The sequence below is a fragment of the Embiotoca jacksoni genome, unplaced genomic scaffold (genome assembly GCF_022577435.1).
Source record: "Embiotoca jacksoni isolate LCO1_2020_lvr unplaced genomic scaffold, fEmbJac1.0.p SCAF_23, whole genome shotgun sequence".
Classification (NCBI taxonomy): Eukaryota; Metazoa; Chordata; class Actinopteri; family Embiotocidae; genus Embiotoca; species Embiotoca jacksoni.
The window spans coordinates 1,269,915-1,297,268 of NW_027185374.1; the positions used below are offsets into that span (position 1 = coordinate 1,269,915).

At 40.6% G+C, this 27,354-nt stretch overlaps 1 protein-coding gene across 1 annotated transcript; it reads left to right on the plus strand.

Annotated features, from left to right (window-relative positions):
- afg1lb (AFG1 like ATPase b) lies at positions 1 to 27,294 on the plus strand. Its single transcript, XM_069158156.1, has 13 exons — positions 1 to 150; positions 398 to 681; positions 4,387 to 4,447; positions 4,582 to 4,683; positions 4,929 to 5,056; positions 9,081 to 9,180; positions 13,261 to 13,319; positions 21,521 to 21,603; positions 22,443 to 22,513; positions 23,402 to 23,502; positions 24,299 to 24,439; positions 25,535 to 25,642; positions 26,006 to 27,294. The coding sequence occupies exons 1-13, from the start codon at positions 36 to 38 to the stop codon at positions 26,150 to 26,152; spliced, it is 1,500 nt and encodes a 499-aa protein (XP_069014257.1). The 5' UTR covers positions 1 to 35; the 3' UTR covers positions 26,153 to 27,294.
- The last annotated feature ends 60 nt before the right edge of the window (positions 27,295 to 27,354 follow it).

A 27,354-nucleotide genomic window follows, 5' to 3' on the forward strand; every position in this document is an offset into this window, starting at 1 on the left:
GAATCTCAATAAAGTTTTAGCATTTTTGAAACATCATGGCGACTTCCGCGGTGCCTGCAGCAGTCAGATGCTCTCTGAGTTTACTCCTAAAAAACACACCTCTGACTTCCAAAGAAACCTGTCGGCTGTCAAGCAGCTGCACCCGAAAAGGTTCGTGTCTTCCCGCCATGTGTCACACTGCCCGATGGTGTAACTATGTACTACTGCAACATGTATTTGGTATAAACCCGTTTGGTAACTTTGCTGGCCACATATTATAACCTCTGTATTACATTGTAGCCTATTGGTGTTGTTTTTTTTCTCCAATCACCTTTTCATCACATCTAAATAAATGAGATTGTTTTTAAAGTAAAGATGTAAAGAATAAAACGGATGTCTCTTGATGTAATACTTCCAGGTTACAGTACTTGGAGGGCATGCAGTTCATCTCCATCATCCTGCTCTTCGGACTCTCCAACTGCAGATGTTTGTGGCTCCGCTCTTGGACACTTTGATCGCCTCGTCCGGTGCGGCTCGCTGAGGAAAGATGCTCAGCAGAGACGTGTTCTCCAGCAGCTGGCTCAACTGCAGCACACCGTGAAGACCTACAGTAACGGCATCTACTTGAACCCACACAGCTCGAAAGATGACGGCATTCGACCCGATGAAGCTGAAAACAAAGGTGGTGAACCCACTGAAAAGGTACAGGAGTTATTATAGAGACATGATATGTCATGTAAGGGCTGATAAGTTGTAGTGAATGAGGTATGGTTTCTTCCTAATGAAAAGTACAATTTGCCGGGTTTTATGCCTTACATGTACTCACACTGATTATTTTGATGCAACCATGAAATGCAATAGTCATTGTTGATTTTTTTTTTTTTTTATCAAGTTGTCATTAGAGCACAATTTTCAGACTGACATATCAGCATATATGTTGACTGATGTGCTGCCAACACATATGAAACTTTATTTTACAGGACATTATACAGAAACCAGCTGCTTGGGATAAATTAAAAAGTATTTTTGTGTATGTTTGTTTATATATCTATATAGATATAGTCATCCAGAATCATCACATTCCCAGTGTAGTTCACTGTTTCAGTTAATTGATGTCAGTATGTATCAGTACAATTAACTGTAAAATATCCTGTCTTCTTTAAAAATGTTGTCAAAAGTGCTTATATACCCACATTTGAGGAATTAGTGCTAAAATGTGTTTATATATACTGTATAAACAGTAAGAATGTCTTCCAATATATAGATATTAGAATTTGTTTACTCCTTTATATCGGCATCATCCCCAAATAAACCCATGATTTTCACCAAACAGTCCTAAATCAGACTTAAGTCTGTGTAGAATTGTTGTGCACGTACTCTTGATTTAGGTTATTTGTTCTTCATTTATTTTTTAATAAGTAACGAGTCTCCAAAAAAACATAAACACAGCTGATCAAGGCCACACAACAGACCTAACCACTGAGGCATAAAGCAACCAACTGCTTCATATTTGTCCGTACTTCAGCCAAGTGTCATTGCCTTTTTCTGTTCTGTAGCAGAGAGAGACTATGGGATTTATTGCTCTTCATAATCACCATTAATGGTTGATACAACAATCAAAACACAAGGTCCACTTTCTTGGGTTATCCCGTGCTTTCTGTTTACATACATGCTAAGAAGCTACTGTGATAAACAAATCCTGTCGGTAATGTCAAATCTCAATAAATCCATTTCAATGACAACTGACGAAACACCATCCAGTGATGAAGAGCACGCTATTAAAAGCTAGTAAAGGGACTTTTAAAGGTTTTTTTTATACTCTTTTCAAGCTCAAGACCTTACATTAATGCTCACGACTATGTCTGAAATCCCATTTTAATATTCCCTACATGATAGAAACAAAATAGTAAATGCGTAGTTAACCTTTTTTTGACACTTCTAAACCACATTGCACCAAAACTAACAAACTTTATTGTTTGGATTTTAAGCAAAAAGTATTAGAAACATGTTCTTCTTTCCATTCTGTGTGATCTAAGAAATTAAAAAGTGCTCAACATTTCAGAGGATTCAGACACTTCAAGTAAAATGTCACCAACATGATTGTGAACAGAGTTTAGAAGGCACCACTGACGTCCAACATATGGAGAGACTTGACAGAGTCGACTGCACTGCACTCCAGTTGTATCACGGATGGTGGCCTTGGGGTTCAGGTCAAAGAGAGGGTAGGGGTCTGGGAAGTTTATTGTGCATGTGAGTTTTGGAACGGCATAATGCAGGGGGCTGTTGTTTTTAGGTCAGGGGAGCTGACTGTCTAGTATTTGGTGGTGGGAGTTTTTTGTTGGGTGGCTGGCACACACACACAGGGTTAGGCTGAGATTTTGGAAGGCAGCAGGGCAGACCTCCCGCTGGGTCTGTCCCGGCACCCCTCTCACTCTCTCACCGTCCCCATGCAGTAATGAGGGGATCCCCATTGTCTGGGCCATTCTTGTCCTTTTTGCTTTTGATTCGGGACTCTGACAAATACTTTGGTGTTAGGCTATCAACACCACCACCAACTGCCCCACCCACCCCTCTCCTTTTGCACCTTATTTCTTGCCCTGTCGCTCTCTCTCTCTCTCTCTCTCTCTCTCTCTGTCTCTCTCTCACACACACACACACACACACACACACACACACACACACACACACACACACACTGACTGGAGTGGTTATGCAATTATTCTGGTTTGAATCAGGTCATACCACTGTCCTTTCGGTGTCTGTTCTCTCTGTGAAAGTGCCGCCATTGTCCTCACTAACTGACCAAGTCTGTGGGGAGAGTACACTTGACTTAATATTGACCCAATGTGGCGTGGTTTTGCGGATGGTTGGCTGACAATGGGCCATTGTTTAGTGGGAGCCACCCTCTTCAAGTCAGACCTGCATCATGGAGTCCTCCTGTACACGCTCGGCCTCCAGCAGGACAGTTGTACGAGTTAAAGCTATAACTTAAGACTCCCACGATCCAATAACTTGAATAAACTCGCTAGTGCGAGGCTTAACAACGTTGGCTGTGACAAACATGGTCAAAAGCAGTTTTTCCTGAAGTCATTTAAAAGCCAAAGTGGCCATGTCCTGCATGTGAACTTTCCACTCATGTGCCAGTCTACATCCTCCAAACAGGAGGTGAGACAAGGCCGGAGAGCTCAGCTAGACAGAGTGGCTGAGGGACAGCCTTGTCTTTCTCCACTCTGCTGTAGCAGAATGGCAACTAGCCACCTCTGACAATTACCCCACCATGCCAGAGGGCAGCTTGGGAAGTCAGGGAGAAGTCACACGCTGTTATGCCAGAGCAGACAGGAAAGGCTTGTTGCTCTTCCAGTGCTTCACATCCAGCTCAGTACAGGCGGTGGACGGAGGGATAGACGGGGGCGGGGAGGAGCAGGGAAAGGGCAGAGAGAGAGGATGGGTAGCAAGATTGTTTTTTTCTAATTTACTTTTCAATCTGCCATTGTCGACATTTACCAGAGTCAAGTGCCCCTTGTGCTGTGGACACACTGAGTACCATCCCCATGAAATAGTTAGTAAATTAAATTTGAAGAGGAAAAACCTTTCTATTTAGTAAGTGAGTTCATTCCAAAGCTATTTGGTGTTACTGGGCTGCTACAGAGATGGACAATCCACAACCACTATGTTCCTGAAACCTGTATGAAACATCTATAATGTCGCCACCTAGAGATAAACACTCTTCTAGTTATCATTACATATCATGATCACACTGATGACACATGCGTTCACATGGTTTGGCTCCTCTTCAGAGATATTTGGCTTTACTCGATATTCTCAGCTTGGTCCCACAGAAGACGTTTCTTTTTCTTTCTTTTTTTTGAAGCAAGGACCTTTTGATAATAGGAGGCAGGCAGCACAATGACTTCCAGCAGCACCTCAATGCAACAGTACCGTATCACAATTAGCAGCGCTAAACAGGCTGCGCAGACAAGTCCACTCCATCTCGTATGGAGCCTCATCCAGTCCTCTCCGTTTTGTCTGACAAATCCCCCCATTGTTCCTCTGATGATGCTTTTCTTTCGTGGGAACCCTGGCTTGTCTTGTTGATTAGATTCCCTTTGTCTTCCTCCCCTGCAGTGGGCTAGTCTGGAGAATGTGAAACCTCACACTGTAGTGGTGGCTTAATGCCTTAGCATACTTTGTTTATCAAATGATGATACAGACATATATGGTAATGAATATAAAGGAGTTTATTTAGGTCAACAGCTATAGTGTTTTGTGTTTTTAACGAGGAATTAATGTATGCATTCATTTGGGGTAACCACTCTGATTTGTGGTTAACTGTGATGTACTGTTGTTTTCATTGAGAAGCAGCTGTTCATATTGAACGTAAAACATTTTCCCTTTTTCATCTCAAAGGAGGAGCCCGTTCCACCACCACCACCACCTCCCAAAGGCTTCTATATTTATGGAGATGTTGGTAAGATCACATGTAGAAAAAGGTCTATTTTTAACAAATAAATATCCCTAAGCGATTTTCTGTGGTGCTAAAATTTCTGCTTTCAGGACAGAAGTTTTCATAATAATTGTTTCCTTCATGTGTCTCCCTTTCAGGCACAGGGAAGACCATGCTCATGGATTTGTTTTACTCCCATGTGAAAAACACTCGTAAAAAGAGAGTCCACTTCAACGGCTTCATGTTGGACATCCACAAAAGTTAGTAGTGTTCTTCCACTCCGCAGCACTAACTGCTAGAAAGTTGGCATGCAAGTTTTCTGACTCCTCGTGTGCTGGAGATCCTATATTTACCTTTGTGTTTGTCCTGAAGCCTCCCCCCCTGCTAATTGTCTACCATTATTCACGCAGGTGAAATTACTGCTTTATTCAGAGTTGTCAGCGGGTTTGGGTTGCTGATGCAGGTGTGCTTTAAGATGTGCCTGACGTTTGTGCGTTGCTTAAAGGGATCCATCGGAGGAAACAAAGCCTGCCAAAACGAAGTCTAGGGAAAATGTTCACCTATGACCCCATATCGCCGGTTGCCATGGAGATCAGCAAGGAGACCTGCCTCTTGTGTTTTGACGAGTTTCAGGTGAGCGAGTATGTTACAGGCACCGTGTGTGTGTGTGTGTGTGTGTGTGTGTGTGTGTGTGTGTGTGTGTGTGTGTGTGTGTGTGTGTTCTAAAAACCTGCTTAAGTAAATTAGATGATGAGAATTTTCAATATTTGTATCTGTTTGGCTATAACTACTGCATATATTTGCTGATGTGATACTGGCAAATATATTGTTTTTACAACTTTATTTAACATCACCATGCCAATGCTTACATATTATATTGTTAAGCTATACACGTTAGCTAGAAGGATTAGATACAGATCCATAAATCCCTTAAAATATATTTGCCAAGATTTAATCGATTTTCTGGGGCATATTGTGTGTATAGTATAAATAATATTTTTTTAAGGTGATTAAAGATTCAAATAACTTTTAAAAAATAAATAAAAATGAGCATGCTGCTTTACATGTTCATGTTTTAAACTCAAATAATATCCCATCTAAAACATTTTTAGAGTCAATTTAACCAACAGTCTTTTAATAGGAAACATTTGACCGGTTGGTCATGTTTCTTATTCACCACATACAAAAGCCATTATTTGTAATTTATTTTCACACATGCTACATTAATGTCTTATAGTTACTGGTATATCAAATATTCAGGGGGAAAAAAACAAGTCTGCAGCAGATATGTTATATCTTATAACCCAATGAAAAGCCAGTGTCAGTAGAAATCAACAGGACATGAGACTTTGGCAGATACTGTAACTGACAGATCACAGATGTTAAAATCTCTACATGAAGAAGAAAACAGTGATATTTTACAGTCTTGTTTTTTTTGTTTTTGATTTACCCGTCTTTCTTGTGAGACCAGGAACAGAAAAAAAAAATTCAAAAAATTGCAGTCAGTGTTCAATGTGTGGTCATTATTAATGTTAAATCACAGCCAGCATATTTCCTGTGCTGCTGATGCTGATAAAAACACATGACCGGGGACACCTAGTGGCTTCTTTTCAGTATGGCAGAGTTGTCAACTGACTTCCAGGACCAATGAAAAATCCTCTCCAAGCATGGAGTTAAGAAGTAGTTCACCAGGACAGTAGTCGTATATTGTGTAAACTCAAATGTATTACGATATACAATGTTCACTGTCAATGTCTTATAACTGCACCACTTTAAAACTAAAACTAAACTAAAACTCAATTATCTGCCCCTGCTGCTTGTTTATGTGATTTTACTGTTAGTTTGCTTTAAGCAGTTACAGCCAAGTCAACCACAGTTTTTGTACACAGCATTTACACAACTGAAGAGCACCTTGAGGCATTAGTGATGCAGAAATTCTCATTATTTTACCCTTTGGTGTCAGAGGAGAGCGCCACTACTGAAGCTCTCTCTATTCTCTGTAAGGTAGTTCGTCATTCACAGCAGTAGAGAGAGAGAGAGAGAGAGAGAGAGAGACACGTGTTCATGTATTCATCCTCAGCCAGCCAAACACATCTGTTAGCGGCACAATGTATTTCCTCTTACTGATATCATTACAGTTAATGCCAGCAGGTCAAAGGTCACACAAGGTGCTGTTGCTCTCTCTAATCACTCTCTGTGCATCTGCGAGGATCAAGAGCTGCTCCTTTCATGTGTCCGTCTTTCACATTTTAAACTGCGGCGCTGTTTGTGCATTCTCATTGATTTGTTTTGTTTGCCGTCGCCAGCTTTACTGTTTTTGGTCGTCGACTGTTGCTACCGATGAATGGAGGGGAAACAAGTAGACATGTGTGCGTTGTTTGTAATGCATAAACAAGAGGTTGCGGGGTTGGGAGAGTTGGGGGGTGCGGGGGTCTATACCAATCAGCATCCTCCTCCACTCAGCCATGCAAATGAGGCTCTGGGTATCAGTCGCACTCTCCTGCTTCCTTAAGTGAGTGGAGCTAGAAAGCGACTGGCGGCGGCGGGTCAGATGGATCTTATCCTCTTAAATGCTAATGACATTTCTCCATTCTCTTCATTAGCGCCGTGCCATTATCAGTAATTTGTAGCCCCCCTCCTTCCTTTTACGACCCCCACCCGGCTCCCCTAATGAATACTCGCCATTGAGAGGTCCGAGATGGAAAAGATGGGAAGAGAGTGAGAAAGGAAGAAGAAGAGTGAGAAGAAAACGCTTGAGCGTCATTGTCTCAGGGCCTCGGTCACTGTGCAGCCTCTGCGAAATTGCTCATAGGTTGTGTACATAAAGAGGTGTAACATCAAAAGAGGTTTAATTTGGCACCCGTGTGCCTCGCTGTAAACTGACAGCCGCTTGAGTAATTGGATGCTCATTTAAATATCGACCATGGCTGACAGAGATTGCACCATTATTTTTGTGTTCCACAAGTGCTACATCAGTCCCCTCCACCTTTCTCATTCGGTGGGTACCCATTCTCTTTCCCTCTCCCCCTACTCATTCAGCAATCAATATTGCCCCTCATACTATGCCCATGTTGAGGGCACATGAATAAACAAATCCATGTTGTATAAAAGGTCATTTTTAAATGATTCTTTTGAAATGAAAATAAAATCCTGTGGTCGGAGGAAATGGGGGCCCCTTCAGAGAGACACAGAGCCTTGGCTTTCTGTTGATTCTCATTACATGCACACACAATCACACAAACACACACTAATTTGATGCCCTTAGCCACCTCTCCTTAGCAAAATCAAGGCTTTAACACAAATGTTAATCAAGTATTGGCAAGGGCAGTGGGGCTAATATGCAAAAGCAGAAGACTCTCCAGAGTATGAAAGGGGGCATATGCTGTGGGTATGGCCATCAGAAGTGTCTGTTATATACAGGAAAGTAGGTAAGAGGGAATGAGAGGAGAGGGCGGGACACACACATGACTGAAAAGTCTTTCTTTTGTCCAAGACATCCTAATTCTTTAAAGGTTTGTAATTAAATAAACAAGGTAACTCACTTAAAAGGCTAAGAATGAAATGTTCAACAATATTACAGAAACATAGCTTTTCTTTATAGCAATATGTTTGTTGGGAAGGTTCGTTTTTTTGTGTATTTTTTATGTTTTATTGCTAGAAAAAGCTTTATTTTATGGAAAATGTATGACAATTGGCAGGAAGCTGACGACTTTGTGCAATAAAAGAGGTCTACAATAATTTATGCTCAGTTCTCATCATCTCATCATCTGGTCATCATGCTTAATCAGGCGTGTTAAATACATGCAGCTTTGACTACTGTGCATCACAGGGTAACATGATTTCTCCCTTTATGGATGTTCAAAAGAACATAGGTGAAAAAGAGAGAGATGGGAGAATATGAACAAAAGTGAGAGCACTGAATTACTAATAGTAAGGTCAGAGCTCTTCATTTAACTGTCAGTGACTCATGAACATCCTTCCTTCTGTTGTCATCGACCTTTGTTTATTGTGGACTCGTGAAAATTATGTAGATAAAAAGACAGCAGACATGTGAATTGGATTCATGTATTATGACTTCGTATGGCCTTGTGTCTTGTTCATAGAACACGCACACCTTTTATATGCCTTTTTATAGCCATATTTAATAGAGGCTTTGTCTGCCATCATGACCTCAGTCCTGATTCACATTGCTCTGTTTTCATTATTCTTTTCTCCCTGTTGTTTCCGTGCTAGCGTCCAGTTTTTTCACATCTGCTCAGTTGATTAGCTCAGGTCTGCTGCCTTGCCTCAACTACTTGTCCTCAGCAGAAAGCCGCTTCGTGACCATTTGCAGTCAGTTCAAGTGGTTTAGGTGTGTGTGTGTGTGTGTGTGTGTGTGTGTGTGTGTGTGCGTGTGTGTATATGCGAGTGTGAATGGCCATGACCAGACAAAAAGGATTGAATGAGCATACCTGAATGACACTAATCAACATGGAGTGTTGATGGCGTGGTTTGACCCCCACCCCCCATCTCCCCTCCAAACACACACACACACACACACACACACACACACACACACACACACACACACACACACACACACATGTGTGTGGCAAGAAAAGGTAGATTATACAGTGCATGAATGTGGCCCTCTTCTTCTCTGGTTCTCTTCAACCAGGTGACCGACATTGCTGATGCCATGATCCTGATGTTGCTGTTTGAGACGCTGTTCAAAGCCGGAGTGGTGGTGGTGGCCACCTCCAACAGAGCCCCGGATGGTACGACCAGCACACATGGACTGTACTTTTTATGTGTTTTTTGTTTAGCTGTTGTTTATGTTAGCACTAAAAAGAATAGTTAGTAGGTAGCAGTTGGATGGTTTAGTGCAAGTCTGCAGCCTTACACTTGTAGCACTCTCCAGTTCTTTTCTCATATTTTGCCACTTCAAGTCCACGCAAAGCAATGAGTAAAGTAAAGTGAATCTTTTCAGTCGCTTGACACAGTTTTAAAACTTGACAATGAAAAAATACTAATAGTTTAGAAACTCCTAGAATAAATGTAGCATCTCATTAACAGAAACACTGCTGCTACCACCAAAATAAATGGTTGCAACAGTAAATATTCAATACTATAAATATTGCAGGAGCACATAATAATGGTATCTCGAAATATAGTGAATATGGATTCTTTTATTGCAGCTTTTGAAACACTGAGGCGAGTTTGAAACCATATGATGCTCATGAGTGAAAAAGCTACCCGTGAAATACACAAGCAGATTCACCTACAACTATATAAATCTATATTGAAGTTTGAGATAATTAAATGCCGTGCATCAAAGCCCTTTGTTCCATTTCATACCCAGATTATTGGGTGCAAGGTTTAGGGGCAGATTTTTTTTGGCCATTGTTAAGATGCAAGTAAAATGAAAGAGTTTGAAGTGCATACTCCTTTTGACTACCAACTAGTAACTGTTTATCAAATTATACACTTTTCTTAATGTCCGTCCAACACATGTTACTAATTTCCACAAATGTGTTCAGTTATCTCGCCTTCATCAGGAATCTGAGATTGTCAATAGTCGTAGTCATTTTGGGATTATTTGAGGGAAGAAAAACATTTCATCTCGTATGAAATGACTTTTAAATGAGCATATACTGAAGCTCACTCTGGTCTGCACCTCACTGTGAGTGTACTTTCACAACATACATATTTCACAGCAGACATCTTGACTTGTCACAGTAGGAAATGCACAGGTGTATTAACGATGGCTCAATTGTATAGAACGTCCCAGTAAGCCATGACAGTGAGCCAACAGGGCTCCCCAAAGTGGAACGCAGCCATCCTTAATGCAGCTAGGCTTTCCTTGCAATAAGTGAAAATATCTACCATGAAAAAGGTCTGCTGTTGGCTTTCAACATGTAATGAAAGCAATCGAATGGTGCAAAGGATTCGGTGGAAAGCTGAGCAGAGAAGGACTCGGCGGAAACGCTTTGTAAAATACTCTCAAACAATGCTGTGGCCCTGAGGGTCTACTGTAAAGAACACCATTTGCCTGCAGCTGAAATAAATCAGTGTTTGCTTCTGCTCCTCTCCTCCTTCAATACATTACACACACAGTTACTTTACTTAAATCTAAATTGTTTATTGAATAGTTTTATCAAACATTGCTCGGCTCCAGCAGCTAAACATTGAGCTTTACAGGACCTCACCAACTGCTTTCTGTTCAGAGCAATTAAGCAGAGGAAAAGGAGAGGAACAGTTAATGCACCACCTTTATAGACATGACAGTCTTTAAACAGGCTTTGATGTTGCATTTACTGCCAGCAGAGGCAGGATGGAGGAAGAATTAGCAAGAGTGATCAAGGGTGGAGATAAATGCATGATGTGCTGTCTGACGTCTTTCTTTCTCAGGGGAAGATGTTGATGTCTTAAAGCATTGAGTGGGTACGAAGTGGATGGCAGCAAGATGGCTCTCGTAGACAAAGACGTGCATCTCTGATATTTACTAGCTATTAAGAACAAAGCGCCAAACCATGCAAACTTGATAGAGAGCCTACTTGGTATTAATTACATGGTTAATGGAACACTGAAAGCCATAAGGGGTAACTGCACATGAAAGGCATATATTTTCCATCTTTATTGATGTGGAGATGGCACTATCAAAAAGCCCGAGATGTGTTTGGAGGGGGAATTTAGAGAGATAGGCTTTTGCAACATCTAGTGTTTTGTTTTTAGTCACTGATGGAGTTTGCTGCAATTGAGGAGGGTTAGAGGGATAAATGGTGTTTTTTACAAAGTGGAACCCCTTCATTGTAGTTGATGACATGCAGTTTACATTAATGGACTTGAGTGTGTGTGTGCGAGCTTATTTTGATAAATAAGTGTATGTTCTACAATTAATTGACAGTGGCCTCTATTTATAACTAAATAAAAGTCCATTATATTTGAATGAAAAGGTTGATACCACCAACCAGCATCTTTAAAGCTCGCTCATTTAAACACATTATATAAGGGTGGATCAAAAAGTTTCAAGACTGCTCTGATTGCGCACTAACAGAGTGTGGCACCATGATACGCATGGAGCGCGGGAGACTTTCATGATTAAGTATTCCAACTTATGTCACTTGATCAACGTCAGCTCCTGAGTTACACACAATTTTGTGAGCAGTAGTAGGTGCGCATTTGCGATGACACCGTGGACTTGCACATTAAAATTTGTGTCAAACTCAGATCAGCAACAGAGACCCTTGAAATGCTCCAAAAAAAAATCTACAGCAATGAGCCAAGTGAGGTGTTTTGAGTGGCATTTACATTTCAGCAGGGGCAGAGCGTCTCTGTCCAAGACCGAGGAAGGAGCACAACATGGTGGGTTTTCTTTGACATTCATGGTATTTTAGACTGTGAATTCAGCCCCAAAGGTCAGACTGTCAACACTGAGTCCAACTGTGACATTCGGTGCAAACAACCTGAGGTGGGGCGTGATGGCAGTTGAGTTTCTCAACCGCAACCCAGCCACCCCTGCTCGCTAGATTTTGCTCAGGTCCATGGGGTCATCACAAATACCTACCAGTGGTCACAAAAACACACTTAACTCAGGTGCTGATGTTGATTAAGAGATGTAACTTGGAATACTTACTCATGAGGGTTATAGCTTCCCCATGCTCGGTGCAAATTCATGCGCTCCACTGTGTTTGTGCACATTAGGAACAGTCTGTGAACTTTTTGATCGGCGTTCGTTTATTAAAGCTTCACCATGTATCGATTGGTTAATGTTGTCAGCTGATCACAGATATTTTTTTTTATTTTTTTTTTATTTTCTTATTTCACTTTATTAATCCCCGAGGGGAAATTTCTTATTGACAACCGTTGTCCTTTATACGCCGATATGAAAACGTTTCCTTACATAACATAATGCAGAAAAAGATGCTTGGGGGGGGGGGGGGTGCTTCTATTTGTGTTTACTTTTTAAAATCCATAGTTATTTATAAGTATTACATTCCCAGTCAAATGTTTCAGCACACTGATGTTATTCTGGACAATCAAGTTTATTCATAAACTGTAAAATATCTTGCCTTCACGACATACCGTGAAGGCATCTTTGTCACAAATGTCTGATAACCACATTTTGTCCGATATATCGATATCTAAACTTTTTGATTCTTGGTATCGGTGCCAACAGTGGCCCCAAAAATGGAGTATCGGTCGTGCTCTGTAATATAGTGTCTCATTAATCTGTAGTCATGTTTACCATGCAGACATCAGCGAGGTGTTGATCTTTTGAAATAACTCTGGGTGATTAAGAGAACCCAAAATACGAATCTCTACTCCTTTAACCTGAGCAGTAGTCGTCCATTACAGTATAGGAGTTATCAAGCGAGGGTTATTTGTGTGTCAGGTCCTACTGTAGTAAGCTTAAACCCAAACATCAACAACGGCCACTTGTTTGCATTTGCAGCTGGAGAGAGTTTAAGCCTCACTGTATGTGTGTTTGTCCCTGTTTGTGTGTGAATCCCTATCTGTTTTATCTGTCTATCAGGGATGCTACTTCAGATGTAATTTGTTCCAGCCGAGCTAATTGAAACCCCTATTCAGCGAGCTGCTGTGGACATTGTCCACTCTGAAAAGGCGACAGTCCTTTCTCTCATCACCATTGTTTGGGAATGTAATGAATTTTATGTTGCTGCCGCTGCCGGTAGAGAAATCCATTTTTCTCCCCTGGTCCCAGTCCTTTTGTCGTGCCTCCCCACCCATCCTTCAGTTCATCAATAGCCACTTTATCTGCCAATCTGTGGCGGGGGAATGACATTATTAGGAGGCTAAACAGCACCTCTAATACAGGCCCTCCCCTCCTCTTTCAGATCTGTACAAAAACGGACTTCAGAGGGACACCTTCCTACCTTTCATCGACGTGCTGAAGGTAGAGACAAAGTCATCCCTCTCTCGTCTTGTTAATTTATTCATTCGTTTATCACATACACACGCTTGCATGTGCGCCTCCGTCCCTCTGTCCCTCTGTCCCTCTGTGTCTGTCTTTTTGCAAGTTGCTCTTTAGAGGTTTGATGTTTTCTGCTTCCTGGAAGCCTCGCACAGTGTCACAAAGCTGTCTTTGATCATACCAGGGCACGCTGAAAGACTCACAGGGAGAGAAAGGTAGGGAGAGATGGAAAGAGCGTGAGTGGGTACAGGTAATGTGAATGGGAGATGGGTGGACGAGCTGAGTGACTGACCCAGACTGCTTGCATTTCAAAAGTAGGGGGTGTAGGTGGGGTGGGGGTGGGGGGTGGAGGCGAGGAGCGATGCGACGGTTAGCATTTCTAGCAAAAAAAAATCTACTTTGCAATTTAAGCAGGTAGCGCCATTATTCTGCCTGCATCTCAGATGGTCATTGATGTGTTTGGAGTGATCATGATCATAAATAATTGCATAATAATTTGTTGTCATGCATTTTGCAACAGAGGAGGGCAGCATTCTTGCATGTTTTGTTGGTATTTAGACTAAATAGTAAAGGTAAGCAGTGCTCCCTCTGCAGCTTCTCATGCTATCAATTCAAAACTGCTCGTTTTCTACTAGTTAGAAGAAAAAAACGTTGACAGTGTAAGGTGGGAAACAACAAGCAACACACACACACACACACACACACACACACACACACACACACACACATTTAATTATAAGCATTGGGCTCAACTACCACTCCTCAAAAAATGAACCTCAATTAATAATAAAGTCATAACTGAATAATATGAAGTACAGTAAGAATCAAGGACAATACTGCAAACTGTGCAAAATTCCAGCTTCATATAATTGATGTGTTGCAAAGGACTATGGAGGACAGGTGATCATCTCTAACTTACATGTGTGATTGTCAACATTTTGTAATTTCACAACATTAAAAGAGTTACCTTAATGATCTCAGTTCACAATGCTTAGCCCATTGGTGATTTACTTGATATTATTATGACCCATAATTGTAATAGAGACATGCAGTCATCAGATTAGGTTGAACTGAGTCCCACTCACAGTATGAAGTAGCAGATAAACGCTCTCGTAACTGGATTGCTGAAAATCACCACTCAAACTGCTACTAAAATTTTGTGGCTTTATCTTTTTACATTTTTAAATTATTATTTATATTATTCTATTTACTTTTAATAGATATCTGTATAAAAATTGTATTGTAAATTAATAGTTAGAGCTTTATAGTATATTTTAATATATATACATTGGTTTAGTATATTGCAAAAACAAAATATCATTGATATATTGGTACTTGTAAATGCTATAATGGTGAATATATCAAAGAAATACTATACATAATGCTGGGAAAAACACTCAGGGTAACTTAGAAATCAGACACATTGAAATGGCTTAACGTGTATAACGTGAGCTCATATGTTTTCCTGAGTGCTTTGACCTCAGAAATCACTTTTCAGGCTGATAACTGAATATCATTGTGTACAAAATAAAACTAAAATTACAACAGAGATGCTCAGACAGGGTCTGCAGAGTTGATCTGCAGCACAGTTCCAGGATCACCAAACCACTGTAACTTCAAACACGCACAAATGCAAACTCACTACAATTGGGGAAGTCTTGGAGTCACCCTGCTCCCCACCCACTATCCCAGCAGCACCCTTGCCCTCTTTAATCCACCCTCATCAGAGTTCTGAATGCCTGTTGTCCCTCTCTGCCCCGAACTACCTCCTCTCTTTCAGGGTCCCATGTTCCCCTTTGTGAGGCCATCTGGTTTTCGGGGTCGGGCTTTTTTGGGGGGTGCAGAGCGTTCTCTATAGCGACCTGTTCTGTAAAGTTAAAGCGTGCTTTAACGGGGTCACATTGCTAACTAGCTGACCCTTAATAGATTGAATTAATGCTTGCAGGGACCATGCAGGTCCTCCTCCTCGATGCAGATCGCTCCCACATGTGTATGCCAGAGCGTGTTTCTATAGTGAATGCGGCAGAGAATGAGGGTGTTAACACGTAAAAATAGCCTCTGACCTCTCCTACTTATCACCTGAGCTGGAGTGGTAAAGGTTAATCCACCACCTCTGTCCGCCTGAGTTGATGTCTTTATTTAACTATTGACTTTTGATTAGTTGGTACCCCTATTTCCCCTGTGTCCCATCCTCCACAATCTTAGAAATAAAAAAAAATCATGACTTCAAGTATAATGTTTTAAATAGATCCATTGGCCAAACACGGAAAGCGTTGAACTTCATTGATTCATCTAAAAATCCCTGACTGTTTTTCACTGTTAGATTTGTTTACTAGTTTTTTTTTATTCACAGTCATTTGTAATTTCTTGTCCTTTTTAGCATCTTTGTGGACTCCATCAGTGAATCTATTCAGTTGTTAACGCTTTTTTTCTTTGTAGCCATGGCAAAGCTCAGAGTTCTGTAAAATACAGGGTTTTAGGGCTTTTTTTTAATGGACACTGCCAGTATTGTAACTAAGACACTCTTTCCCTCTCACAAACTGTCCTCCCTCTCCACTCCACTTTTCATCACCCATCCTCTCTCTCCACCCCTTCATCCCTGCTCTTTATTCTCTCACTATCCTGTTCTGCTCGCTGGCTTTACTCACCCAAGGTCAGGTCTCTGTATTTTGGTAGCAGAATAGTGACTTTATTTTCCCTGCGCTTGTTCGATTGCAGTTTTGCACAAAGCTCTGCCGAGGGGAGGAAAACATGACAACAACCCCGAGGCAACTTTGAGTATCTCTGGGTTTCCTGCTGATTTTAACCCTTCTTTTGACCCACTCTCCTTCTCCCTTTTTGTGTCATTGTTAATAATTGCTATGTGCTGTGAAGTTGCTGATGAGAGAAAAATAAATATATAAATGAAAACAGAAAGAAAAATTGAGGAATGAGAGGGATGTGGTCCTCCAGTGAAGGCTTTGGGGAGAAGGACTGGAAGAGCTCAAAGCCTGCCGGTTCAAATCAAATGGATTTTGATATTTGATAACAGTAATTGTCTTCCAGAGTATTTAATAGTAGAGCAGTACCACTACCTGTATGGCTCGAGGGCGAAGCTCACTTTTTTCCTACCAGAGTCTCTCTCCTCTAAAACCCTGACGATCAAGAACAGTCAAATTGATGTTTCTGCTTTTAATCACGAGGAATTAAATCTGGCAACTAATTTTACCCAAATTTTTTATTGATCCAGTTACTTTGGTTTATCTGATGTTTTCCTGTGTTTCCTTATCTGTGTATTTTCAAGTCAGAAACGTATGATCACACACATAGATGCTTTAAACTGTATTCAGTTGTAAAGCTGGCCACTTGTACGCTGAAGGTAACTTTCACTATTACTTCTAACTTCACAAACATGTATGCTTTTTGTTTTGGTTTGTTGGTTGTTTTTAAGGTTATTTTTGCCTTAATTTGATAGTCACAGTGTAGACAAACAGGAAATGTGGGGAAAGAGTGACCTGCATTCAAGGTCTGGCCGGCTGGGAATCGAACCAGCGGCATTTCTTCCCTGTTTTCAAGGAAAAGACCTATATAGGAGAATATGGCAATTACTAACTTGTTTATCTTGTCTCAAACAAGTCTTTATATGTCGATACATTTGTTCACATTAAGGCATGTAAAACAAAGAAAATGTTGAGAAAAGATTAAAATAGCATAAAACATGAACGAAACTTTTATTGTGCAGATGTCAAGATTTTAATGCTATTTTCGGACTGGTTTTACTGTAGCTATGATTTTAAAGTAGTATTTGGTTCCAGTCTGATACTAAAACCCGAGCCATAATCACTGACATCAATACAAATACCTCTTAATATTAAAGGCAGCTCATGCTTCCTGATTTTTTTTTTATTGATTTAATGAATCAATAATCTGTTTCTCAATTGATTTTCAAAACATCGAGCATTTCTTTTGATTTGTTCTCTGTCAATCTATTAATTGCATTTATATTAAAACACAAGACTATTTTTTAATGATAACTAATCCAAATATTTATCATGTAAATTATTAAATAACAAGGAGAGAGATCAGTAGAAATGCAGAGAGTGCAGCACTAAGTGGAGGGTTCATAGCTTAGATTCTAGAGTATCGATACTTTGGGAATCAGTATCACCTTGTAGCTAAGAGTAGCTTCTCCGTATTTTTATATAGACCGGTGTTACCTCATTAAAGGGCAGTCTGACAATCTCACAGTTCAGTGCTAAATTGGGGGAGTGCTGTCTTAAAGGTGTGGTGGATTGATAATAAAAGATGATCAGCGAGGAGGCAGTATTTTAAAATCCGTTCCCTTATAGTCTTGAACCCTGTGCAGAACTTTTACCACTTGTTGTGCGCTCAGCTGCATGGAGCCCATTAGTTATGTCCCTGTCTGTTGACATCAACACGTGGAGCCTCTGTTGGCCAGGTGCAGGTAGCACAGCCTAGCCTGAGTCTCAGTTTGGTTCGGATTTGGGCCAACGAAGCTCAAGAGGGGTTGAGGGTGGGGGGTCCAGTGGGGTCCCGGACCACAAAAGGTGAGGCCTCCAACTCAAAGGATGTTTCCCCAAGAGGAGCAGCCGAGGCAGGGGGAGGTTGTGAGAACGACCCTGCAGAACAATCCGTCGCTGGCCCAAGGCGGTCACACTTTAAGGGAATAGATCATTAGGTGTAATTAGGGTGTTCACATTGTCACGTACCCCCCCAGACTGCCCAAGAATGAATAAAATCACCAGATACACCCCCAACTCGCTTGCTCACACACACAGCAGCTACCCAGTTAGTGAAAACACTTTGATGTCAGAAGAGTCGTCCAGAACTTGCCAGCATAAAGGCAGTGTTTTAAGCTTTCTCTCTTTTCTCCCCCGTCTCCCGCTCTCTCTCCCCCCTCTCTCTCTCGACCCCTCTATCCCTACCCCCTCCCACTTTTCTTCTGTCCCTCCACACAAGGCTGTAAGACACACATGGTTGAATGAACGACAACCTTTCCCCTCCTCCCCCCCTCCTCCCCTCTCCCCCCTCCGTCTCTTTTTCAGCCTTCCCACCCTGCATTTCTTTGAGGTCTGGTCAATTCTCCAGGCCAAACAAAAAAAGCATCTAATGTTTTCTGCTGCTGGGTAATGAGGGAGTGGACCTCATCAGGGCCCAATAGTCAGCTATCCTTGGCTTTTGTTGCAGCTCAATGGCACCGCGCTCTTTGAAAAACTCAAAAGCAACTTTTTGAGGAGTAAAGGATAGAGAAAGATATGTCGTGGAGGGAGCGGGCGCAGAAGGGAGCATAGGCAGCGAGAAAAAAAGAAGCCACTCTTTTTATGCTAAACGGCTGTCCAGAGAGAGCAGTGGACAGCCCGGACAATGACATGATTGGAGCTACATGTGTTTGGATGACTTTCTTCTAAAGGGTCTCTGATTCTCATGTCTGTCATCTCTCTCTCTTGTGTTCCTCCCCTCTTGTGTCTGAGTCGCTGAATGCATCCGTGCAAATAGAAAAACTTTTAATTTGCTGTTGCACTGCTTCCATGCCGCTACACATTTGCCTAGTTTTTACCCTACGAACACAAAAACCGAATCTTGTAGCCTGGCTCATGATAGTACAGCTGCAACAAATAATTATTTTCTTTATCAGGTAATCTGTCAAGTAATTTTTATAAATAATTAAGACATAAAAAAAAATGCCCAACACAATTTTATAGAGCAAAATTTTTTTTAATTTATTTTGTTTAATTTATAATCCAAAACCCAGAGCTGTTGCGTTACACTTTTTAGAAACTTGAAAATTAACTAATTGATTATTGTATAACCTATAAAATGTCTTAATGTACCAAAAAAAAAATTAAAAAAAAATCACAATTGTCTTTGAATTGTTTGTTTTGTCCAACAAACCTAAAGAATTGATCCGTTTTGCAACCCAGCAAATATTCATAATTTTTGCTCAAAACAACTAATTCATCGTTCGTCGACTGAACAGTTTATTGCCCAAGATCTTCCACACTATGACAAAAAAACTGTGTATCCAGCAGATGTTTTGCAACTATACAGCAGGATTTACAGATTACACCAAAGGCACAGTTTGAGATGAGACTGAAAGTTGCAAAGTAGACTGACAAGTATTTGAGTCTGTGAGACGAGCGCGGCGACGGCGGCGGCGGGTGGTGGTGTGTGTGTGTGTGTGTGTGGGGGGGGGGGGGGGGGGGGGAGGGGGGGGGGGGCTGCAAGACCACAATGTGTAGGCGGATGAAATCTTGGAGGAGTGAGAACTTGACAATCCCCTCAAGATGGATAATCAAGTAATGACCCCGCAAGGCCTCTGCCTCATCTGATTATAAATAACCAATGGAATCATCACTGATTGTGTTTCCATTCCTCTTTCTATTCCTCTCTCTTATTTGTACCTCGCTCCTCCGTCAAGAAACGCATCAGCCGTCTTTGCCGAAGGTAGAGACGGTTCATGAAAGGAGGGAGTAGAAGATGGCAGGAGAAAAGACAAACTGAGATTCTAATGATGTGGCGGCAATAGTGACAAGTTTTTCTTTCTTTTTTTTTTTCTTTTTGGAGGGACTATTTACCCGTTGGTGGGGTCACAGTAGGTTGATGAAATGACACCTCCCTTTTGTGCGTGGGGGAGGGCGAGTTTGTCAGGTTGTTATTAAGCCTGATTCAGCCAATTGGCTCAGAGTAGGAACCCCGTTTGTGTGAGCGGACACGGAGATAAAAAGTTGACAGCGGAGAAGAATAGCGTATTTCCGTCCCCTTGCTTTGTGATGATTACTAATTATCCTGCAGCTTAAGGAGGCCAGTGGCAGAAATTCACTGATTTCATAATTTACTGGAGCTGTCGTTGAATACTCAGTCAGCCGGTGATGGGTCGGATGGGATGATATGCAATTCCTCTCTTTTCTTTGATAGAATAGTGGAGATGATGATTATAGTTTGTGCTGTACTCCCTGACATGAATCCTGTTGACGTTTTACACTACGTGGAAAAGTTTGAACTCTGCATCGCAGGTTCACCCCTGCTGGAGCACACTTGAATAGCTGCAGAACAATAGATCAGCTCAATAAACCATGAAGAAGTGACTCAAAATCTCAGAGCTGTCAGAAGATAGTAAGATGCCTGCTGCCATTTGTGTTTCCCGGACGTTTAATTTGTTCATTCTTCAGTTGCTTTGTTCAATTTATCATTTGTAATGAAGAGGAAGCAGTGACACAGCGCTCAGCGTCCACTATTCACATCACAGATATACAGTACACAACTGCAAAGCTACAGGAACTGTTTTATAATGCTGGCATTGCAGGAGCATATGATGGTGTTAATGTATCATCTTGAAATATAACTATTTTATTCACAGTAAAAAAATTTTTTTTAAAAACAACGGTCTGTTCACAAAGATTTTTATGTGACGTAATCTGAACCTACAACATGTCATCCATTTATTTCTGATCTTGATTTACTGAGGTTTGCTGCATGTTTTACATTTTTGTATTTCCATTCAGTATTTGGAATATTTTTCTAGATTTCTAGAGTCTTGCTGGCATCGATGTTCATTAACAAAACTAATCTCTAGCTGAAAGACGTCCCTAACAAATGTTCCACTTAGCCCTGTTCGAGTAAAAACTACAGTGCACAACTCTTTTAGGAAATTATTTCATGGAAAAATATGTGTACACTGTATATTTCTGACCTGTTTTAACTATTTACATCTAACTGTCTTAACTATTACAGTATGGACTAAAGTATTTGGGCACTGACAGCTTGGGGAGATATCAAGAATAATACATTGTTGATGTTGTTTTTTTCATAGAATTTGTTGGCAATAACAAAAATTATGGAAAAATGGATGAATAAACTGTTGAATAAATAATCCCAACATCAAATTTGTTTACAGAATTGCCAACATTACCTTTAAACAAACCTATTGTGAAAAATAAAAACCTGTATAATGTCATTTCTAAGTTAAAATCTGCAAATCCAATGTGTTTACTGAAATGTATAACTTAATATTTTCACTGTCGGGATTTTAAACCAAAATAAAAAATACAGACTTTACTGCAGAACAAAAAAAGTTATCCTTCCTTCTTGCAAATCACTGCTCTTGAACATATTGAAAGTTTGCTCTTTAGGCAGGAAGTTCATTTGACCTGCTGTATGTTGTGTTTGTGTATATGTGCATGCAGGAATACTGCCACACCATCTGTCTAGACTCTGGGATTGACTACAGGACGCTGGACAAGGCTGCAGCAGGGAAACTCTACTACCTGTAAGACACACACACACACACACACACACACACACACACACACACACACACACACCATCATTGGTCCCATTTTCTTATTTCTTCGCTCCAACTCATCTCAGAAGTTGTGCAGAGGTCTGGTAACGAGTCGAAATTAACCTGCATGCAAAATCTACTCACAAGCATTCACACACACACACACACACACACACACACACACACACACACACACACACACACACACACACACACACTCACACAGGAAATATTCGTGTGCATCATGTAGTTAGGTTTTTTTTTTTTTTAATTTTTAAGGACAGAAAGAAAAGGTAAACAGAATGATAAATGGGGGAGAAGCTGGCTGGGAGATTTATAAAGACCTGCATTACCTTGAGAGATCCATGAAAATAATGAAAGAGGAATCAATAGAATCAGAGAAAATGGCAGAGCTTTAAAAGCTAGTTTTCTATTTTTCTCATTAGATATTCGCTGTTAGCAACACACACAAACACGCGGACAAACAAGTGCTTTCGTCCTTTCACTATATGTAAATAGAGCACATTACACCCTTTTACCTGGAGTTAAAACACAACCACACATCGAGACACAAACACACACTTCACAGTCTCATTTTGACGTGCATTCACAGGCTAATGTTTGTGTTTAGAGCCTAACATCCTGTTTTTTACTGACGAAGTGAAAAGCTAAGTGCCCCCCTCCCATGCTCTCTTTGCTGCCACCGTTTGATGTGGACACTTCAGCATTATTAATTTCATATCCTATTATTTATTCCCTGTCTTGTTGCCCCCGTGTGTGTGTGTGTGTGTGTGTGTGTGTGTGTGTGTGTGTGTGTCGTGCAGCACAGGGGATCCTGGTGCTGAGGCCTTCTTGGATGCACTGTTTGAGGAGCTGGCATTAAGACAAAAGAGTGGTAAGGAAGTTGAAGGATAAACGATGACTTGAACAGATCTGTCTCCTTTTTAGCTTCCTGAATGAAGATGTTTTTCCTTCCAACTGTTGAATTGTTGGGTTCTGCTGTCAGGATCTCATTATGTTAACTGAGATGACTTATATTGAGATTTTGCGCTGAATAAATAAAATTCTATTGAATAAAGAGACTCTGTGATGGATTTAAGGATAGATGGGTGAATAAGGAGACATCAACATTGTTTACATTATTTTAGCGGTTGCAGGATGACGACACGTTTAGCATACATCATGTTGATCATGTTAAGAAGTGAGCTTTTGAATGCTTTCAGCATTTCAAAATTTAGAAGCCTTTTATGTAGATTAGTTGCGTATTTATTGTTTTTGCTTCACACATTTCTACACGTTAAAAGGATAAAACAGACAATATTCAGCGGCAGTACATTTATTTTTTTTTATTGTCGTTTTTGTCAACAAATGTCAGAATAACACCAAAGTCAACAATGGATCCGTCGGTGTCTAAATACTTTTCCTACCTCAGACACATTTGTTCTCGCTCGAGATGTAAATCTGTAAAAACATCAAATTTCATGGCAATAATGGTTTTATACTTATATTGATGTATGATAGCAGAAAATATAATTTGTAGACACATAGAAATGCACATTTTCTAAACTCTGGATGATGCATATCTGTGAGTGTTTTTTTTGTTGTTATTGTCTTCTTCCTTGTTTCCTGTTTTTTAAGTTACCAACAAAGGGCACATTTCTATAAAGCAGCACATTCCTGCATAGATTTGTTTTCATGTAATGATTCAAGTTTAGTTGTGATTTTAAAAACACTGTGATATGAGGATCATGTAGCGTGCCTGTGTGTCTTTGTGTTTCCATAGTTACAGGTCCTCGGGTGCTCACTGTGCTGGGCAGAGATGTGACTCTGGAGAAGACCTGTGGCTCCATCGCTGACTGTACTTTTGATGAGCTGTGTGGTAGAGTGAGTACTGTTCAGATCATTTACTTTATAAATATCAATTTGCTTCATTGTTGGCATATGTGCCTGTAAAAGTACTGTTACACATGAACAATTATCTTCTTTTGGCTATACGGAATTTAAAGTGTTTACAAAGTGCAAGACAAACAGGAAATTAAATAAAGCTTCTCAGTTTTAAACAGTTTCTAGTAGAGAGCGGCCTGAATTATGAGTATTGACCTCTGGCCAAACTCAAACTACAGATATCTCCTTGTTCTCTTTTCGACGATCTCACACGCCTATAAAATTCATTCACCTCTAATCAAACCGCTCTAATTCAAAGCTCTTCTCTTGTCTCTTTATGACCTCTGTGATCTTTTTCCTCCCTGCTCTATCTAACTTTTGTCCAAGCCTTTGACCTCCATCTTTGTCCTATTTTCTACTCAATGTCAAAAAGCAAGTCTATTGACAATTTTATGATTAGTTGAGCCGGCTGCAGATTGGTACAGTAATCTGCAGTCTGTCTCAACCCTGATGGACAGTGGTGGGTTTCAGAAGGGATGTGAGCTTCAAGGCTTCCTCTGACATATGTTGGTATGTCCTCATTAATTTTGAGAGCAATCCAACTGAATGGAAGCAGAGAGGGCTTTTGCGCAACGTGCTCTCACTGTAATTTTTTCATGGCAAGTAAGCAGAGTGCTAAATTAACAGTGTGTGTCTGTGTGTGTTTATGCAGCTCTGTGTTCATGCTGTCTGCTGTTGACTGGAAGCTGTGGGCTGAGATTTGTTTCAGTATGTAACCTTCTGCGTTATCCTCCAGCCTCTGGGGGCCAGTGACTACCTGGAGATGGCACAGCTCTTTGACACCGTTTTCATCCGCCACGTTCCCATGGTGACGCTGACTCTGAAGGACCAGGCCAGACGCTTCACCACACTTATCGACAACTTCTATGACAACAAGGTATCAAGCTCAAACTGACAGAATGGGAAACATCCTGCCACTTATGACTTCTGACTTATTTAAATTTGACAAAATATTACTCAATTACACCACCTATTACATTACTTTCCCATTACATCCCTAAAATGTACTATACAATAGCAAATTATGGAAACATGAAACATTAGACCCATGTGTAAGAGTTGGACCAGGAGCAATAATCTGCTTCTAAAACAGACTCTGGTCTTCTTTCAACCTGGCTGCAGAGATGTGCCCCTATTCGTTCCCATTCAACAGCATTACTGAGGTTAGGCACTGATGTTGGGGGATAAGAAATGGTTTTATGTTGGCGTTCCAGTTTACTCCAGATGTTGGATGGAGTCGAGGCGAATGACGTTCCTCTACACCAAAGTCATAAAACCATTTCTTTAAGGACTTAACTTATTCATACTAGTTTGCTATTCCGCCTTTCCTGCTGCCTGCTGATGAGCAAATTTCACACACCTTCATTGGCAACATCATCCTTTGGTTATGGTTATTATTTATATAGTTATAAGTTATAACACCACAGGAGTTGACCCAGATGTATATACATATATATATATTATATATACAATATACATATAATTATATATGTATTATTATGTTTCCGTGCTGCTTCTGCAGTCCGACTGTCAAAGTGCTCTGACAGCTCAGAGGAGACAGTTTAGCTGAAGTTTGATTCCCTATATGATCCATTGTAGAGGCTAAATGCTCCATTCACTACTGCAGAAACTAATTACTGAAGTGCATTACCACTAAACACTGAGCCAACATCATAGTGGCCCACATCCTGTACTTCTATCAATCAATTCTATATTGTGTAAAAGAGGAAATCTGATTCAAGAAAAGAAAAAGTCAATATGCACTTCAAAATCTCTGGGATGCAATAAAACACCTCAAACTGCCCAGAAATGTAAGTACTAATTTTAGGTAGGCAAAGAATGGATGGCTGACTTCTCTCATTTAATATTGATCACAGGAAAACAGACACTTAATAATGAATAATATAGAAAGTAACCTCAATAAACAAACGTTCTCATGTCTTATCCCTCTGTCCTCCCCTCCTTGTCTCAGGTGAGAGTAGTGCTGCTGGCAGCAGCACCTTTAGACCGGCTGTTTGTCCACAGTGGAGGAGAGGACGAGCGGGACCGACTGCTGCTGGACGAACTGGGTCTCAACGGGGTATGATCTCACCTCTGTTGTTTACCCTGTTTAATCGAATGTCACCATGTTATTTGCTTCTTTTTTGTTGTTGTTATTGTTTTTTGTTGCTGTGATAACAAACTGCTCTGCAATATCCACTAGTAGGATTGTGAATCATTGTTGTGTTAAAAGGGAGTCGGTGTGTGTTTAATCCACAGATGTGATGTTTTTATTGCTGCTGTTTAAGGATTTTTTTATTACGTAATTTTATGTTTCCAGGAAAGTTTTACTGTGAGCCAGAGCCTATTTTTCAGGAACGGCATGTTCACACTTATACTCGTTTCTGTTTAAGTTTGATTTGTATGTATTGGTTGCTAACGCCGGCCTTGCTCCACTCCTTAGGGTGCGGCCGAGCGGCTTTCTCTGTTCACAGCTGAGGAGGAGATCTTTGCCTTCCAGAGGACCGTCTCCAGACTGATGGAGATGCAAACAGAGTCCTACTGGATAGAGGGAGACCGCAGTCAAAGCAAGAAACACGTGAACACCTAACAACTGTTACCGATTGCCATGATAAAGATCTACCTCCGGATAGCACCGTACCTCACTGACACTCCAGAACAGAAACGTCCTATTTAACTGAAATTGAAGAGATCAAGTCAATTGTTTTCAGGGAATCAACAGCATTTTACACCACAATAAATGTGCAGTATAACTAGACAACACTAAGTGCAGTGCCTGTTTGCCTTGGAGTCTGGCTGCTCCTCATCCTCCATGTGTGTTGCACCTTTTCCTGTTTGGTTCTTTTCTGTGAGGTGTGCTCTCTCCCCCTTGTGGACTATTTATTTACATGGAAAACTTTCCAACATGTTTGAACCACAAGGCAAACAGGTGCTCATTGCAGATTAAGTAGGCAACCAAGTGTCCCTCAGTGCAGGTGGTTACTGCCCTCTAGTGGCTGGATCTGGAAAACGGTCCAATGTTCTCAAGCCTGTGTGCAGTTTGGGATTAAACCTCAACTGTATAAAAATCTGTAAAGATTTAAAATTGTATGCGTGATATTGATCCATATATTTAATGATTGAGCCCAGAATTTTGGTTTCAGGGATATGTTGAGTTTGACTGCACTTCCTATTTCTAACACTGTACTTAGTTACTGACGGGAAAATTGTTTTATCACTTACAAAGACAGACACTTGCACAACTGCAATCTGAAAAGAAAGATATTTCAACTCCAAAAAATATGTCAAGACAAATATGAACTACTCTTCAATCCAGGCTTTTACAGAAGTGGTGCCATGTGTCACATGTAGATCAGCAGTCAAATCTGACTGGAAAAAAACATGTACTGACAGAAAAGAAAGGCAGAACAAAAGTAGAACAGGCCATTCAGATGAAAATTGTTTACTTTTTCTCACTTGTTTTGTTGTTTGTTTTTATTGTCAGTTTTTGCACATGTGTTTATCTACTTTTGTATTTAAAGAACTTCTGTCATTCTTTGTATATAAAATCAGAGGCAGATTTTTTTTCTTTAAAATTAACACCAGAGCCATGCATTCATATTTTTAAAAAAGGTCTATTGATGACTGTAGTTGTATGCTTTTATGATTGTCGCTTCCTATTGTCTTCCAAAATAACCACAGCACCAATTGTGTAATATACTGTATGTCAAAGGATAAACAAATTTTAGTGAACAGACTCTAAATATCTTTCTCTTATTTCATCTATATTTTAGTTGCAAATTAAAGGGCAGA